The sequence below is a fragment of the Echeneis naucrates genome, chromosome 24, assembly GCF_900963305.1.
Source record: "Echeneis naucrates chromosome 24, fEcheNa1.1, whole genome shotgun sequence".
Classification (NCBI taxonomy): domain Eukaryota; kingdom Metazoa; phylum Chordata; class Actinopteri; order Carangiformes; family Echeneidae; genus Echeneis; species Echeneis naucrates.
The window spans coordinates 19,169,726-19,186,630 of record NC_042534.1 but is presented as its reverse complement, the minus strand read 5'-3'; the positions used below and the strand labels follow the sequence as shown (position 1 = coordinate 19,186,630).

The window sequence follows — 16,905 nt, the reverse complement described above, 5'->3', positions numbered from 1 at the left end:
GAGCTACATGATTACACCTGGGAGGCAGCATGTTGGCATAGTGGTTATTTCTGTTGCCTCGGAGCAAGAAGGAGCATGCAAACTCCTCATAGAAAGGCCCCAGGCCGGCTAATCATACCCATGACCTTCTTGTTGTGGGGCAACAGTGCTAAGCACTATGCTGCTGTGCTACCATATATACTTGTAAAAAATCATGGAATGACACCTACATCCTTTGTAGCTCATTAATGTTAGTATTGAGTCAAAAGGCTGTACAGTAATTTATCTGGTTTTGTGTCCTCATAGGTCCTTGGGTCCCATGTATTTCACCTATGGCATAGTGTTTGCGTGTGGCTGCTCTTTTGCCTATCAGCCAAGCTTAGTAATCCTGGGCCACTATTTCAAGAAGCGTCTGGGCCTGGTGAATGGCATTGTCACAGCTGGCAGCAGCATCTTCACCATTACTATACCGTTTGTACTGTCAGACCTGCTGGATAGAGCGGGACTCCACAACACCATGCGTATCCTCTGCATCCTTATGTTTGTTCTCATGCTGGCCGGCTTCACCTACAAGCCCCTCTTGCCCAAATCCAATAAGACCCAAACAGGCAGAAAGTGCCTGTCCATGAGCCAGATTTTCAACGTCAACATCTGGAAGTCTTTGGGATATCGCATTTGGGCCTTTGGTGTCCCTGCAGCCCTCTATGGTTACTTTGTGCCTTATGTTCATCTGGTAAGTTTGTCTTTTTGACTCCTTTCTCTGGTTTCACTGGTTTTCACACACACAGTGTGTTTGTTGTGTTACTGTATTTACTGGATATCATCACCTATCTCTCTGGTTCAAAGGTCAGTCTTATAAATAACAGCACATAAATGCCAAAAGAGTGATTGAACTGTAGGGTTTCCAAATAGCATCATCCCATGTGTTGTACATGTTTAGTGACACCATAGTAGAATAAAAGCAAGAGGTCACCTTGGGAACTTCAAAAACATGGATATCAAATTGCCAAAAAATATTTTGACATTGTTTATACAGAAGGTGGAATCTATCTGCCTATGTAGGTTTTCTGTGTATGTAGTCCAACGTTGTAATTGGCAATTCTAAAATGACTATAGGCATGAATGTAAGTGTGAATGGTGTCTCTATAGGTCAGTCGTATGAGAGCCCTGCCCTGGGGGGGACCCTGTCCCAACCCCATGACCCAATGATAATAAGCAGGACTGATAATGGGTGGATGGGTTATTTATGTACATTGTTATCAATGCTAGTACATTGATGTGCCTTGTAGAACATTATCATCACTACCCAGTGGTAGTGCATTATGTGTTGGAGTTGTCCGTCCATTCATCCCTCCCATTCTTGTGAAACATGACAGATTACATCTTTATATTTGGTGCAAACATTCAACTGGACTCAAATGAACTGATTGAAAACTAATCATGGTCAGATATCAAATCAAATCTGATTTATTTGTATAGCGCCAAATCATAACAAAGTTACATCAAGGCACTTTACATATAGAGCAGGTCTAGACCAAACTCTTTATAAAATAATTTAAAGAGACCCAACAGATCCCCCGATGAGCAACCACTTGGCGACAGTGGCAAGGAAAAACTTCCTTTAAAGAGGCAGAAACTTCGAGCAGAACCAGGCTCAGGGGGGGCGGCCATCTGCCTCAACCGGTTGGGTTGAGAGTGGGAGAGAGAGAGAGAGAGAGAGAGAGAGAGTGAGATAGGCATTGGGGGGAGGGTATAGGCAGGAACATGTTGATGCATGAAGTTTATGGAGTTGAGCTGTAGTACAGAATTCATCAAGATATGGGACCAGCAGGAACATGGGATGGCGATGAGTCACCACCTGCAGGATGAGGACAGGGAGAGAGAGGAGAGGAACTGGGAGAGACAGAGACTTTGGCAGAACGTGGTATGAATGAACATGCAGTATAAATGCATAGATCTGGGTGAAACTGTGTTTTTTAAGAAGGATGGTTCTTATCAGCGCATGCAAGGGGGGAGGAAAGGAGAGCAAGTGAGAGGGAGCGAGAGAGGGAGAGAGGGTGATAGGGAGAGACAGACAGAGAGAGAGGGAGAATCTCAGTCCTTCCCCCAGCAGCCTACGCCTACAGCAGCATAGCTAAAGAGTAGAAGACTTGAACTTTTTAACTATAAGCTCTGTCACACAGAAAAGTTTTAAACCAGGTCGTGAAAATTGCTAAAGAGTCTGCCCCCTGGACCGATACTGGAAGTTGGTTCCATAGAAGAGGAGCCTGATAACTGAAAGATCTGCCTCCAGATTTACTCTTGGAGACTCTAGGAACCACAAGTAAACCTCCATCTAGAGAGCAGAGTGGCCTGCTAGGACAGTAAGGAGCTATGAGCTCTCTGAGATATGATGGAGCTTGGCCATTAAGAGCTTTATATGTTAAAAGAAGGATTTTAAATTCTACTCTATATTTTACTGGCAGCCAATGAAGAGCAGCTAACACGGAAAAGAGATGTGATCTCTTTTCCTAGTTCCTGTTAATATTCGTGCAGCAGCGTTCTGAATTAATTGAAGGCCTTTTAGAGATTTGTTTGGACATCCAGATAGTAATGAGTTACAGTAGTCCAGCCTAGAAGTTACAAATGCATGAACTAGTTTTTCTGCATCATCCTGAGAAAGGATGTTTCTGATTTTCCTAATGTTTCTCAGGTGGAAGAAAGCTGCCCGACTAACTTGTTTTATGTGAGGGACAAAGGACATGTCCTGGTCAAAAATTACTCCAAGGTTTCTTACAGTGGAGCTGGAAGCCAAAGTGATGCCGTCCAGACTGATGAGATGATTAGTTTCCTGATAATGTTGCCTAGAGGAAGCACATAAAGCGTAAAGAGGATTGGTCCAAGTACCGAACCCTGCGGGACTCCATGACTGACTACAGTACATGAGGAGGAGCTGTTGTTTACATGAACAAACTGATGTCTATCTGATAAGTAGGATTTGAACCACTTTAGTGCAGTTCCTTTAATTCCAATTTCATGTTCCAGTCTCTGTAGTAAAATATGATCTATGGTGTCGAATGCAGCACTGAGATCTAGAAGGAGAAGTATGGAGGCTGATCCATTTTCTGAAACCATTAGAATGTCATTGGAGACTTTAACTAGTGCTGTTTCTGTGCTATGATGGGCTCTAAATCCTGATTGAAACTGTTCAAACAAACTGTTCCCATCCAGATGCTCGTGTAGTTGTTTTGCTACAGCTTTCTCAATGATTTTAGAAATAAATGGAAGGTTTGATATGGGTCTATAGTTTGCCAAAACATCTGGATCAAGATTAGGCTTTTTAAGCTGGGGTTTGATGACCGCGGTCTTTAGTGCCTGAGGTACATAACCCAGAAATAAAGTTAGATTAATAAAGTCTAGAATGAACGGCACAATTAAATAAAAGATCTCTTTAAAGAGGCTAGTTGGTACTGGGTCTAATAGACAGGTTGATGGTCTGGATGATGAAACTATAGAAGCTAGCTCTGAGAGATTCAGAGGTGAGAATGATTCCAGATGTAAAAGAGGCATCGCAGCTGATTCAGGAGTTGCTAGTTAAGTAGGAGATTTTTATGTAACATAGGCAAGAGCTGATAAATTCTGTCTCTGATCGAGAGAATTTTATCTGTAAAAAACTTATTAAAATCATCACTGCTTAGAGCTAAGGGGATCACTGGTTCAACTGAGCTATGGCTCTCTGTCAGCCTGGCTACAGTGCTGAAGAGAAACCTGGGGTTGTTCTTGTTTTCTTCTATGAGTGCTGAGTAATATGAACTTCTAGCACTATGGAGAGGTTTTTTTTTTTATATGTTTTTAGGCTATCTTTCCAGGCTGTGTGAGACTCTTCTGACTTACTGGAACGCCAATTTCTTTCTAATTTCCTTGATGTCTGTCTTGATAGAACTGCATTTGACCGTGGCAATCATAGGTCAAAGGTTCCTGTGAGCCTACAAAACTTGTTTGTGGCCACTCACTCACCTTCATCCACTTTTATCCGTAACCGGGTCGCGGGGCTGCTGGTGCCAATCCCAGCTCACATCGGGCGAGGCGTGGGGTACACCTTAGACAGGTCGCCAGTCTATCACAGGGCCAACACACAAGGCAACAAACAGAGACAAACAATCACTCACGCTTGCATTCACACCTACAGTCAATTTATAGTTTCCAGTTAACCTATACATGCATGTCTTTGGACAGTGGGAGGAAAACTGTCAGAGCCGATGAGAGTGAACTCAGGTGCAAAAAGGGAAGCGAGGCAGAGGTAGTGAGTCCAGTAGGGCAAGAGCTTTTAATCCAAATGGAGGCAGGGGTCATACACAAAAAGGCTGGCAGGATCAGGCAGACAAAACAGGCAAGGAGTAGGCAGGAGAATCAAACACCAAAAAAAACAGTCCGGTCATACACTGGGAGCAAACAACTGGGAACGCGAGAGAGCTTAGCACACGGGAGGTAACAAAGACAATCTGGCAGAGACATGGGGAATTTAAATACACAGGAACTAACACAGGTGAAACAAATTAGGAGTCAACTCATGGTGGGAAAAAGAACAAAGAGGGGAAGTAAATTGCAAACAACAACGTGGAACACAAGATTTTCAAAATAAAACAGGAAGTGTACAAGACAACGAAAAAACAGAGTCTGACAAAACCAGAGTACCCAGAGGAAACCCACACAGACATGGGGAGAACATGCAAACTCTGCGCAGAAAGGACCCAGGCCGGGAACTGGACTCACTACCTTCTTATTGTGGGGCGACAGCGCTAACCACTATACCGCCATGCTGCCCTTGTTGTGACCATAACTCACAAATTTAGATGCTAATTATAATAATACAATTTAAAACAAATGTCCAATAAAATATGGTAAAATTATAAGGACAAAAGTACAAAGGTCAGGGTTTATTGGCTCCAAACCAAAACATCCTGCTAGCAGCAAGTGCTTTCAGGAGCTCCTTTGTGTAATTTGAATGGTTAGTCAGGTGCAAAAATATCATACATGCCCATTCATGACCCTGGAGCTAAAAACTTAAATATTGAATCTAAATGTTTATATACCAAACCCAAATGTGATTCCAACTGTACATCATCGCAATTTCCTGATTCTCTTGTGGCTGCTTGTGTCCACATGGGACCCAGGCAGTGTGCTCCTCGAGAATGTTGACAAAAACTCAATCTGCATCTTATATTTCAACCAAGACTCAGTTCTGTAAACAATCATTAATTTCCTAAATTACCCTGAGTTAAAAGACAGGGCAGTGTGATTCAGGAGAAAAGATTTTCTTAGGAGTGCTGCAGAGGAAACCCTGACTGTGTCGGAAAAGCTCAGGAGGTGACTGTTTGTTTGGACTTTGTGACACTGTTATTTGAGGGATATCACCCCGTCCCAGGGACCCTAGTCTGTTTTGCCAACACTTTTTTCCCTCAGACTGGGACAGCCAGTCAGCACCACCGCTGGCCTTTAAACCCATAACAGCTGTCCTTCCCTAGACACAGAACACCCCCACCCTCCATTTAAGGCCTAGCGTCATTGTAGTCAGATGAAGACTATAAAGCAATAAAGTTCAATTTGAGACACACATGCTTTTCTTTGGATTGCGTGTTTGAGATAAGACATTGGCTGCAGGCAAGGCAATGTTTTTTCTATGAGTAGGATAATAAAAGGTGTGGTATTGCCAAGGGGGGAGCTTTGGAGGAATTTGAATATGTTCTCTCTATTGTTTACTTAGCAAAAATAACATAAAATGAAGAATATAGGAAAATTTGATCTTATCACCCCAACTGATTAACTTCTGTGTCATATGGACTTCTTTACAAAACAATCACTTTTACTCTGAACTAGTTTCATTGTCTTTCATGAGGAGGACCTGCTGTGGTGTGCCAAACAGGGAGTTGAGTTGAGAGTGTAAAGCTGTGAAAGAAAATATTTAACACTGAAAGGCACAATTAAAGCTGATTTTAAGAGGCCACTGGTGATGTGCTATATCCATATTTCTGTGGTTAACTAATACATCATGTTTATGCCAGCTGACACAGTAGACATTTTCCTACTTCACTAACATTAACAACGTACTTTCATACACTTTCGTGTTGCACAAACCCAATGCAAAAACCCATGGACATGCTTCATGTTAATGAAATTCAGCCTGCATTAGTGTCATTACCTACATATATGATGGAGGAGGGGGCACTGTGGGGCAGAGGTTAAGCACTGTTGCCACACAAAAGTCCTGTGCCTGAGTTCTTTCAGGCTATAGTTTACATGTTCTCACTATTCCTGTCCGGGTTCTCTCCAGGTTGAATGAATGACAACATAAGCATATCAGCCTTATTCTTTGATCTCTGAAATCTCTGAAAATCTCTGAAAAGCAAACAGGTGGAGCTAAGCAATATGCCTACATTGATATATGTGATATATATATGCTAAATGAATGAATGGATCTCAAAGTGTAAGGGTTAGGGCAGTGGCGTGGACAGACAACAGGACTGCTGCAGCCTCACAAATTGGTGCTTTGAGATAGGAAAGACATAAATATAACAAGCTGTCTGGCAAATGCACATCTGGGCTTCAGAATCTGAAGGGAAAACAAGCATTTATAGCTTGAGAAGGGTGCTAGGTAGCGGATATTTAGATTGGAGCAACAACAAACTCCTCCATGAATAAGACTGATACAGTAAAGAGGACAGGGGTGACACCACTCTGTTTGGAAAACAGGGAATGTGTTGGCCATAGTTCCACCAAACACTTCAAAACCTTCCGTACATGCATATTTCTGCAAAAAGTATACATAATGCTGGCTATCAATGCAAGTGTTGGGAAATAATTTAGTGACTTTCTGCACAACTACACTAGCCTACATTCACCTGAAAGCCATTTGATTAATTTCTCAAGATTTCTATCACACTAAGCAGTTAGATTATTGTCACTCACACCTAGACAGTGTCAACATATCGTTCATATATTAGTTCAAAATAAATCAATCAATCAATCAATCAATTCAATATCAAACATTTACAAGTTTTAAGAAGTTTCTCAAACTGACTCAAAACCAGAAAATTCTGGTTTCCAGTACAATGGACCCCCTCTTGGATGTTACAGTTCTGTACAGTACTCTGCTTTAATGTGAAAAATTGAACCTTTCTGTCTATTATGATTGGAACTATAAGGCAGTATTCGGTGTTCACCTATGTCCATAACTTTCCACAGATGAAGCACGTTGAGGAGACCTTTGGACAAGATGCCAATAAAGAGGTTCTTCTCATGTGCATTGGCATCACGTCCTTTATTGGCCGCCTTATCTTTGGCAGGGTGGCAGACTATGTCAGTGGAGTCAACAAAGTCTACCTGCAGGTGAATGCATCCTTAAAAACATACAAAGTAATTGAGTCAGATCAGTTAGCATGAGGTTTTATCTGTTATATCCAAAACTCTGAAATCTTGGAAACAGCATGGAGATTATCATGAGACAGTCTAGTTACACTGAAACTTCTCATTTACAATAAATTCAAAGTGAACTTGAGAGGGTACTGTATCCAGAGATGGGTTTGCTCTCTTAATAATATTTCATATGACCAAAAGAATGCTTGCATTAATGTTATATAACTTGCTAACACACAATAAATGTACAGTGGTAGCCTGTGCTCACATTGCCAGCAACTTTGTCACTCCTTGTAGCCAGGTTGCTGTATTGCCTAGCTGTGTGGCTGTTGCTAGCAGTTTTTGTCACCTGGCGATTTGCCATGCCATGTTACTCAGTGCAGCCCAGCATTGGAAGTGAATGACTTCCAACACTTGTTGCTGCTGGTGTGAGTGTATGGTCAAAATACATGGAGAAATGGTAATAACATGGAAAAAAGCATGAATTCTTTAGTCCTTTATTTAGAGTGCAGCTGTGAACTTCAGTCTCTTGTTACAAAGATGAAATAGAATCAAATCTGTAAAACATTTTTTTAAACTTGTTTTTAGAGCTTCAGTCACTAAATGTTCAAAATGAGCAGATAAACTTTGAAACAATATTTTACAGTTTTCCTGTGTATATGTGCTTTTCTAACCTCTTCTCAGGTGACTTCCTTCTTTGTCATCGGTGTCATGTCTATGATGATCCCTCTGTGTAACATCTTTGGTGGGCTGATTGCTGTTTGCCTACTCATGGGCTTGTTTGACGGCTGTTTCATCTGCATCATGGCTCCTATTGCCTTTGAACTGGTTGGAGCCAAAGACGTGTCCCAAGCCATCGGCTTCTTGCTTGGCCTGATGTCCGTGCCCATGACCGTTGGGCCCCCCATCGCAGGTAATACAGACTATGTCTCACAATGCCTCACTGAAAATGGACTAATGTGGAGGCACTAAATCTTAAGTACATTCAGATTGAGTCATCCATGCTGATTTAGTGTTTTGGAACCTTTTTGAGTAAAAGCATTTGCTCATTGGTCATTGGTAAATAAATCATGAATCCATCGTGGCAGGTGTCAGAAATACATCAATAAAATAAACATAATTTATGTATATTTTATTGATGTACTTCTGATTACTTACAAAAGAAAACTCTTCAGTGGCTTTGTGACTCTCCCTCCACAGTTTTTCTGCAGTGCCAGAAAGCGCAGCTTTTTTTATTCAAATATTCACAGGTGTTTTGCACCCCCTAGTGTTTATTTTGGCATCTTGGCGTTGTACTGTGTATGTTCATAGATTTAATATACATTTAGCTCATGTGAAACTTTGTTTGCAGAGTGATGCAGTGTGTGGCATCAATTCGTCCTCAGAGGTCAGAAGGTCAACTACTATAGGTTCATTGTTGCTGAAGGAGTCCTCACATACAGGCCTAAACGTCACTGCAATTTCCAAAACTAATGTTTATCTGCACAGGAAAAACTGTGATACCTGGAAAACTGAGTTATGCAGGATATTGACAAGAACTGCATGAATAAAAACCCAATCTCTACTCATGTTGTAGGGGTTGTCTCCAACCTGATGCTCATATAGTCATGCCTCTTTATAAAGAGTTTGGTCTAGACCTGCTCTATATGTAAAGTGCCTTGATGTAACTTTGTTATGATTTGGCGCTATACAAATAAATCTGATTTGATTTGATTTGATTTGATCTATCACTTTAGAGCGATGGCCAAAATGATATTATTCATTTTAAAACTTGCAGATCTTGAGTTCTTGAGTTCCAGATCCTAAATTTGCTGTCAAGTGGACTGTGATGTGATTTCCAGCTCTGACAAAATCAGCATCAGTAAACTGATGACCAGAACAGACACCTTGTACCCTGTAGCTGTGGTTCAAAGCTTTAGGAAAACTCAAGTGAGAAACTGTCTTAATGTCTCATACCACAACTGCTTCTACTCGTGTTCTGCTTAAAAAGGATTTAAATACTTTGTTGACCTTTTTCCAATGCTAACCCTTGCTGTCTCTTGTTCCAGGCTTCCTCAGGGACAGGCTGGGGAACTACAATGTGGCCTTCTACTTGGCAGGCATTCCCCCAATCTTTGGAGGAGCTGTGCTGTGTCTGATCCCTTGGGTGGAGGCTAGGCGCAAAAGGATGGAGAACGAGGTCAACAAAGAGCAAAAGCTCACCCAAAAGATGATAGAGCATGAAAAGGCTCAGGAGCCACAGCATAAAACTGGAGAGTCTGTCCTCTAAACCCCCCAAAACAGCGTGAAGGAAAAACACAGTGTCAGAATGGGATTGCTGCTGAATTGTGTATTTGTATGTGTGTGCGCATGTGTGTGTGTTGGGGCAGTGGGGGTTCTCTTAGTAGTAGAATGCCAGTAGTTTAAAAGTGATGGAACATGTCAGATAGAACACCCATGAGTAACATTAGTGACCCTGAAGAACTATGCATTTGTCAATTGGACTGAAGTAATTTTAGAACAAAATCTTGAATCTTAAAAGATAATGGAAAAAAGAGACCTGCTGTGCTTTTCTGTGAACGCAGCTTTAGACTGACAATCTTAAGGGAAAGGTGGACTTTCATTACTCTGAACTAACATTTTTCAACATTAGCACAAACTTCTCAAGTTAGAAATATTTAAGAACAGTAAAGGAACATAACCTGATTTAACCTCAAATAGCATCTTTATTTTCAGTTATAGATTTCTGAGGAAATCTTCCTTCTTCAAATTGCACACAGGATGTCTTTGTTCAACAGTCTTGCAGTGGGATGCCATACTGCATATATCAGGGTACTGAGTCCACTGTACTTTGGGGGTCAATAAGGGTCAATAACTATGAGTGCAGAGGGAGTCTCATACTGGGAGGCCATTGTCAGTGTTAGCTGTACAGCTAATCATTGTCTCAAGGGAAGCAGCTTTATTCACAATGGCTTTACATGTGTCTGAAATGCTGGCACATCATCTCAAGACAAGAACTGTCAGTCTGAAGCTGTAAATTTAGACTGTAGAGAACTGCCTTGGACTGTCTTTTATTAAAACTAAGAGCACATGCAATTTAACACTCACAATTAGCCACTCTGTCGGTGATGAGCCTAGTACTGATTGATAAGGAACATGTTGGCATGGTGTTTTGTGTTGAGCGTACATGAATTAATTATAATGCTGACTTATTTCTTTTCTTTCTTTTATGCATTTCTCTACAATGTGTTGTACTGTTTCTCTGGTCCAACATTTTTTTTCTGTGCAACATAAATTTACTATATGATGAGTCTGCTACTAACAGACTCATAACAGATCTGCCTGGAGGATAATCTCTTCTGAAAGACCAAAAACAAAAAATCCATAAAATACTCATATGTATTTAGTTCATCACCAAATTTAAAAAGCTTTTACATATTTACAAATAATATGTTTTCATTTCAAAAGTCGCCACCATTTGAAATAGAATTGAGGTTTTAATCATTGACCATAAATATTTGAAGTCAAGCTAATGATTTCCCCAAGTGCTTTAACCTGAATAGCAAGGAGTGCATTTCATGCTTCCATATTTATTTAGTAATTTTTGTGGAAAATGTGATGCATTTGCTAAAACCTCAATATCATTTTCTGAATACCAAAATGTATTGAAATATAAATGGCTAAGAGTGTTAATCCTCTCTGCTTCCTGTCGTACGACTCCTGAAAAGTTCAATACCATGTCAGTGAGGCACAGTGACAGAGCAGCTTTAAGGTGGTGATTGTGACACTCTACCTCAGTTGGTGTCAAAATGTTCAACTGCCCCAGTCTGCACTCTTGTGCTCCTCCAAAGGAGACAGTTTCGTAGTGTTGGTGGCAAGCAGTGTTCGCAAGAGAAGCTTGAAGCATTGTTCTTTAATAAAACACTTTTGTTATGTGCAACTAGTGTGAGAAACTTCAGCAGCATTCACATCTTTTCTGCATAAAATCTATATTTTTATGATAAAATCGCATTACTTGCCTTTAAATCTTTTCAATGACATGCTATATTTTTAGAATGATTACTATTATAGTGCATTTTACCAATGAGAGACTTGAGTGATTTTCTGTCAGAAATTGCAGAATTTGTACCTATGAATGAGCATGAAAACGTGTATTTAAAATCAACAATCATTTTTAATCTTAAAAATTAACCAAGTACTTGTTATTTTTAGTTATATTAGTCATTACAGGACGCTGCCTTGATATACAGTTTGCTGTGTTATGTCATCTACAGATTTGACCAGTGCTTCTCAAATAGTGGGGCGCGGTGCGATTCCAGGTTGTGACCCCGCAGAACATGCTTTTTTTTTGCCGCACTGGACTAAAGTGTAATTACACCTCCGCTACAGTAGATGGCAGTGTCTCTCATTTTCAGAGTGTGCGCATTGAGTATTCGTAGGGTTTTGAGCACCGAGCGTGCGCACACACGATTTTATAGACAAACGATACTAGTTATAGTTGCAGCGGAGAGTGGGGGAGCTGGTGCGCGAAATATTTTCTTCTTCCTAGGGGGGGCGTAACAGAAAATAATTGAGAAGCACTAGATTTGACAAACAGGATGAGTTTATGTGCCACGATGTTTACAGTATTTTATCGTTTGTTTGCTGTTTTTGTTTTGTCTCAGTCACATCCAGTCCAACCTCTGGGTGATCTCTCAGCAAAAACAAAATGTACATTCATATACAGATACATGTTCTAAATAGATCCAAAGTTTCCTCCATAAAGCTTGCAAAATTTCCATCTTTGCTTTTTTGTTGTTGCTGCTGTTGCATAAATCTGTTGTTTCTTTCAAGATCAAATTTTCATATGAATTGTTTGCTCTGTGTTACATGTGGTTGATTTTAATGTTTCTCGTGTTTTCTACTTAAATGTTAGTTTTGCTGTATTGGCTCTCTGTTTCCAGATGTGTGGAGGTGTATATGATTTTTTTATGTATGCAAATATCTTCACATTTCAACATTTTCATGACAGTAAAAAGACAAAAACAAGACAACAAACAATTTTCAAAAGAGTTTGTCCATGTCTATTTGGCTTATATAGTTTGTCCCTACTGAGCTTCATCCCTGTGTATGTTTGACAGAAGACCACTTTGGATCATAAGGTACAGTACTAAAGCTACTGCCATGTATGACGAACAGGCAGAACTCTCTTTCATATGTTGATAACTTATCATTAATGTGATGATGTGCTTGAAAACAAAACGTGGAAGCTTCAAATTTGATACACCCAGAAGCGATACATGCTGAGTCTGTTTGACAGCTGATAATTTTTAATTAAGTAGTAATTCCTTTTATTGTTTTTGTATTTGTTTTTGAGTTTAAACCAAAAATGGAGTCGGTGACCATTTATAAAACAAAGTAAATACAAAAGCAAAATTGAAAAGTAAACACAACTAGAAAATTCCAACTTAGAAAATTTGAGTACCACAGGGGGCTGCTGCCAGGATGAGTATTTATTTATTTATTTGTTTTTGCTTTAAGTGGCCAATCAGAGTACTCCTGCATGACGGGTAATTCCGATTGATGGTTGCAAGGCTGCAGTTGACCAATGTCATTCAAGGTCATGTTACAAAGTCATACTGCATTTTATACATTACATTGTTGAGTTATCAAGGACACTTTTGTGTTTTTGTGTTGAGAAATGTTTAATATATTAAAAGAAAACCTTAACAAAATGACAGTGAGGAAAACACTTCCGGGTTTGTCCGGACAAACTAAACATCAGGCGCACACTTGCAAGCAGGACCCACAAAGCTGAGTCATACGCAAGAAGTGTAAGTGAGGTTGTTTATTTCAGTCCTTAGGTCAGCAACGGGTAAAAGTACAGGTCCAGGAAGCAAAGGGTAAAGCCAAACATTCAAAAACAGGTCGATGCACAAAGAACTCACAAGGAAACACAGGGAAAATGCTCCGATCTGACTCTAGATAGACAAGATGATCTGGCATCGGAAGGTAGGGAAACACATTGTGGCAAGTTGAAGGTAGACAAGTTTTGTGTTGCCAGACAGTGCCACCTGGAAAGTTGCACCCCAGGAAACAGTTAATAAATTGTACTAAAGTTAAGGGTCACGCAAGTACAGAAAGTCTGCAGTACTGTACAGTATAAAGACATATAGGTCAAAAGAGGGAAGGAATGAATGAGTGGACAGAGCTGGGGCTCACCATGGTGGCCCAAAAGCAAAATCAAAGGAGGAGGAGAAACTAAACCAAAAGCACCCATGGTACTGCACACACACTGAAGATCAGTGAACAAACCCACCACCAGGGGTTGGGTCGCCACCTTGGGCCCACAGCACCTGTCCACAAAGAGGGAGAGAATTAAAAGAGACCTCACTGCTCAACCTCACACAGACACACAGCTCGACCACATACAAAAGAAATAATTAAATAAACAGAAAAATAAACAAAAGAAACCAAAATACCATTAAACATAGAATAAATACAAGTAATTCAAGATAAATCAAAATATCATAAATTAAATAATCAATTAAAATGTAGTGGTAATGTAAATCCAAACACCAGCTCCACAAAGAGCCAAATAGGCCACCAAGAGCAGAGAGATGGCTTGGAGAGTGGAGCCAGTAGAGCCCTTAAAGCTAAAAGAGCCCAATTACTTCAGCCTCACCGGCACAGCATCACAGAGGGCCAAAGGAGGGATACTCTAGGGCTGCAGCACAAAATTACTACAATTAGCTGAAAGTGTGGAAACGGATTATACGAGAAAGGCAGACAACGGCGCCTTACGAAACGGAGGCACAACCACACCTACGGGCTACGAGCGGAACAAACTCGGCCCCACACCACTAACAGCCAGCCACACTGTTTACTGCGAAAGGAAGCGAAAAACCCAGTACCTCCTTCAAGAGAGGATCACCTCCCTGCATGGCATGGAGGTCAGATGCCAAGTGGGAGGGAAGAACAGAGACCAAAGACTAATGCAGACTGTCTCACACCACTGTCTGTCTTCTGCGAGAGCACAGCACCCTAGCTAGCATCACTCTTGAGAATAAAAGGGTGTGAAAAATCTGCATCAGCCAGCACTGGGGCTGAGACTAGCTTGGATTTCAGGGCCCTAAAGCCCTCCTCACACTGAAGTGTCCATGCAGCACCCAGAGCCCGACTAGACCCCTTCTTCGACTTGATGTCTGCAAGATCAGCCACCACATGATGCAAGGGCTTGGCCAGCTTAGCAAAGCCCTTGACAAACCGCCAATAATAGCTGGCAAAACCCAAAAAAGAGTGCAGCTCTGAGATGTGACTAGGGCGCGGCCAGTTAGCCACAGCCTCAACCTCCTTGGGGTCGGTGGAAACTCCCTGGCTTGAGATGATGTGTCCCAAATACGCCAACTACTTTTGGAAAAAGGCACACTTTTCCACTTCGGATTTCAAGCCTTCCCTCTGGAGCCGACCAAGCACCATCTTCAGCCACTGCAGATGCTTGTCAACAGAGGATGAAAAGACGATGATGTCATCAAGATAAAGTAGCAGGGATTGACCCTGGTGATTGCCAACCATCCTCTGCATCAGCCACTGGAATGTGCTTGGGGCACTGCCAAGGCCAAAGGGCCTTCGATTAAATTCGAAGAGGCCAAAGGGAGTGGAAAGGGCAGTTTTAGGACGGTCCTGCTCAGCCACTGGAACCTGATTGTACCCACTGGTGAGGTCGATAGTAGAGAACCACCAGGCCCCAGAAAGCGTGTCCAAGCTTTCCTCAATGCGAGGTAGTGGTAAAGCATCCTTTCTGGTCTTGCTGTTGCGGAGGCGGCAGTCCACACACAGCCGTAAGCTCCTGTCCTTACAGACCAGAACAATGGGCGACGCATATGGACTACTGCTCTCCCGAATGACCTGTGACTCAAGCAGCTGGTTAATATGCCACGTAGTTACCTCTGCTGGACAGGAACATTATCAAGCAGAGGTATGTCGTGTGAGAAGAAATTGGTGCACTCCAAATCCCTATCATGAGCTGCAAAAACTGAGCTGTACTTATGAATCAAGGACCTCACACTAGCCTGTTCCTGCTCAGTTAATGCAGACAGATCCAACGAGTCCATCCTGTCTAGGGCTGAAGGGATGGCTGCCTGAGAAGACACAGTGGCTGCAGTTGACCCCATTTCAGTTACTCCTGCAGGCAGGCTGACAGCCTGGGCAGCACTTAAGGCACTGAGACTACTCCGCGGATACTGGGTGACCTCAGTTGTCCCCACATTAACAACTGGGATCCACACTGTACCCCGAACAACCTTTAACAGGCAAGATGAAGCCAATAGCCTCGCCGGCAGATCAGACTTTTCAGGGCAGGTGGCAGCAACCATTTACATTACCCCAACAGGTATGACACCACCCTCTTGCCTTGGACCCTCACTTAACCAGTGAGGCTCGGCACAACCTGGGTCACAGACTGATGGCACTTCCATAGGGCTGCCACAACCACACCAGGTGCTCCTGACACAGGGGGAGACTCAAACAGAGAGGACCCGAACACACCAAAAAGCTCTCTGCAACACCTGTGGATTATGTTCATCCCCAAAATCCCAGGGACAGATTCAGCACCGGGGGGTCTCTCACAACAAGAAACAAGAACTCCAAATAGCCAATGTACAGAATGGCCAAGCCATTAGCCGCATAAGAGAGTAATATGAACACCTTCTCATCAAACTTGACAGGTCCTTTGATCTTAGTTGACCTTTTGACCCCAGCCCCTCTCGACCAATGAGAGTGTTTCCCCGCTCCTTTATTCATTTATTCCTTGAAAAATCGCTCCATCCACGTGTCAGGTGAGAGGATCCAAGGTCTGGCAACAGCCTTTCTCGACGATCTGAAATTCAAAAGACGTGAAGGAGAAAATCGCCGACTTGTATGATAAACTGGTCGAAAAAGGAAGCGCCCCTGAGTTGAAAGACATTGAAGCCTTCGCCCTGTGGAGCGGCGGAGAAAATGGGGGATTATTGTGGAAAATTGATGGCGCATTTGGAGGAACACTGGACTACCAGCCGGTTAGTCTTTATTTTACAAGGGGTGATTGAAAACACAACAAATAATAATCGTGTCAATGAAATGAGAAAGAGGTTGGACTCGGTTCGAAGTCACGCAGGACCGTTGTGGGGTTTACTCATCATGGTTGCCTCACAATTCACAGACGAACGGTCATTACCCAAAGCATTTGATGAAATTATCAGAGAGATTAATTATGACAATGTGGATCATCTGCGAGCAGTCAAAGCATATCTCATAAATATGAGATATGCTTTGATTGTAGATGTCATAAATCATTGTGTACAAAACAATGCTACACATGCTGAAGCTGCATTGCGTGATTAGAGCCACCATTCAAGCCTCAGTGATTAGGACTGCCCTGTACAGCCTCGATGTTTAAATATTATAATGTGTTGATCCATCATATATTTTCAATGTATTTCTGATGCTTTATGAAAAAAAAAATAAAAGTTGCATTAAAAAAAATAGAGTCTTGCTGATTTTTCATAAACTCTGGAGCGGTGCGGATGTGAACATGTC

At 41.8% G+C, this 16,905-nt stretch overlaps 1 protein-coding gene across 1 annotated transcript in view; it reads left to right on the top strand.

Annotated features, from left to right (window-relative positions):
* slc16a10 (solute carrier family 16 member 10) overlaps positions 1-12,418 on the top strand; it is a 35,783-nt gene extending 23,365 nt beyond the window's left edge. Inside the window, exons 3-6 of the mRNA XM_029496878.1 lie at positions 286-712; positions 7,201-7,344; positions 8,056-8,284; positions 9,420-12,418. Of these exons, the coding sequence (XP_029352738.1) occupies positions 286-712; positions 7,201-7,344; positions 8,056-8,284; positions 9,420-9,640 (1,021 nt within the window). The 3' untranslated portion in view covers positions 9,641-12,418. The remainder of the gene's footprint in view (positions 1-285; positions 713-7,200; positions 7,345-8,055; positions 8,285-9,419) is intronic.
* Positions 12,419-16,905: the final 4,487 nt, after the last annotated feature.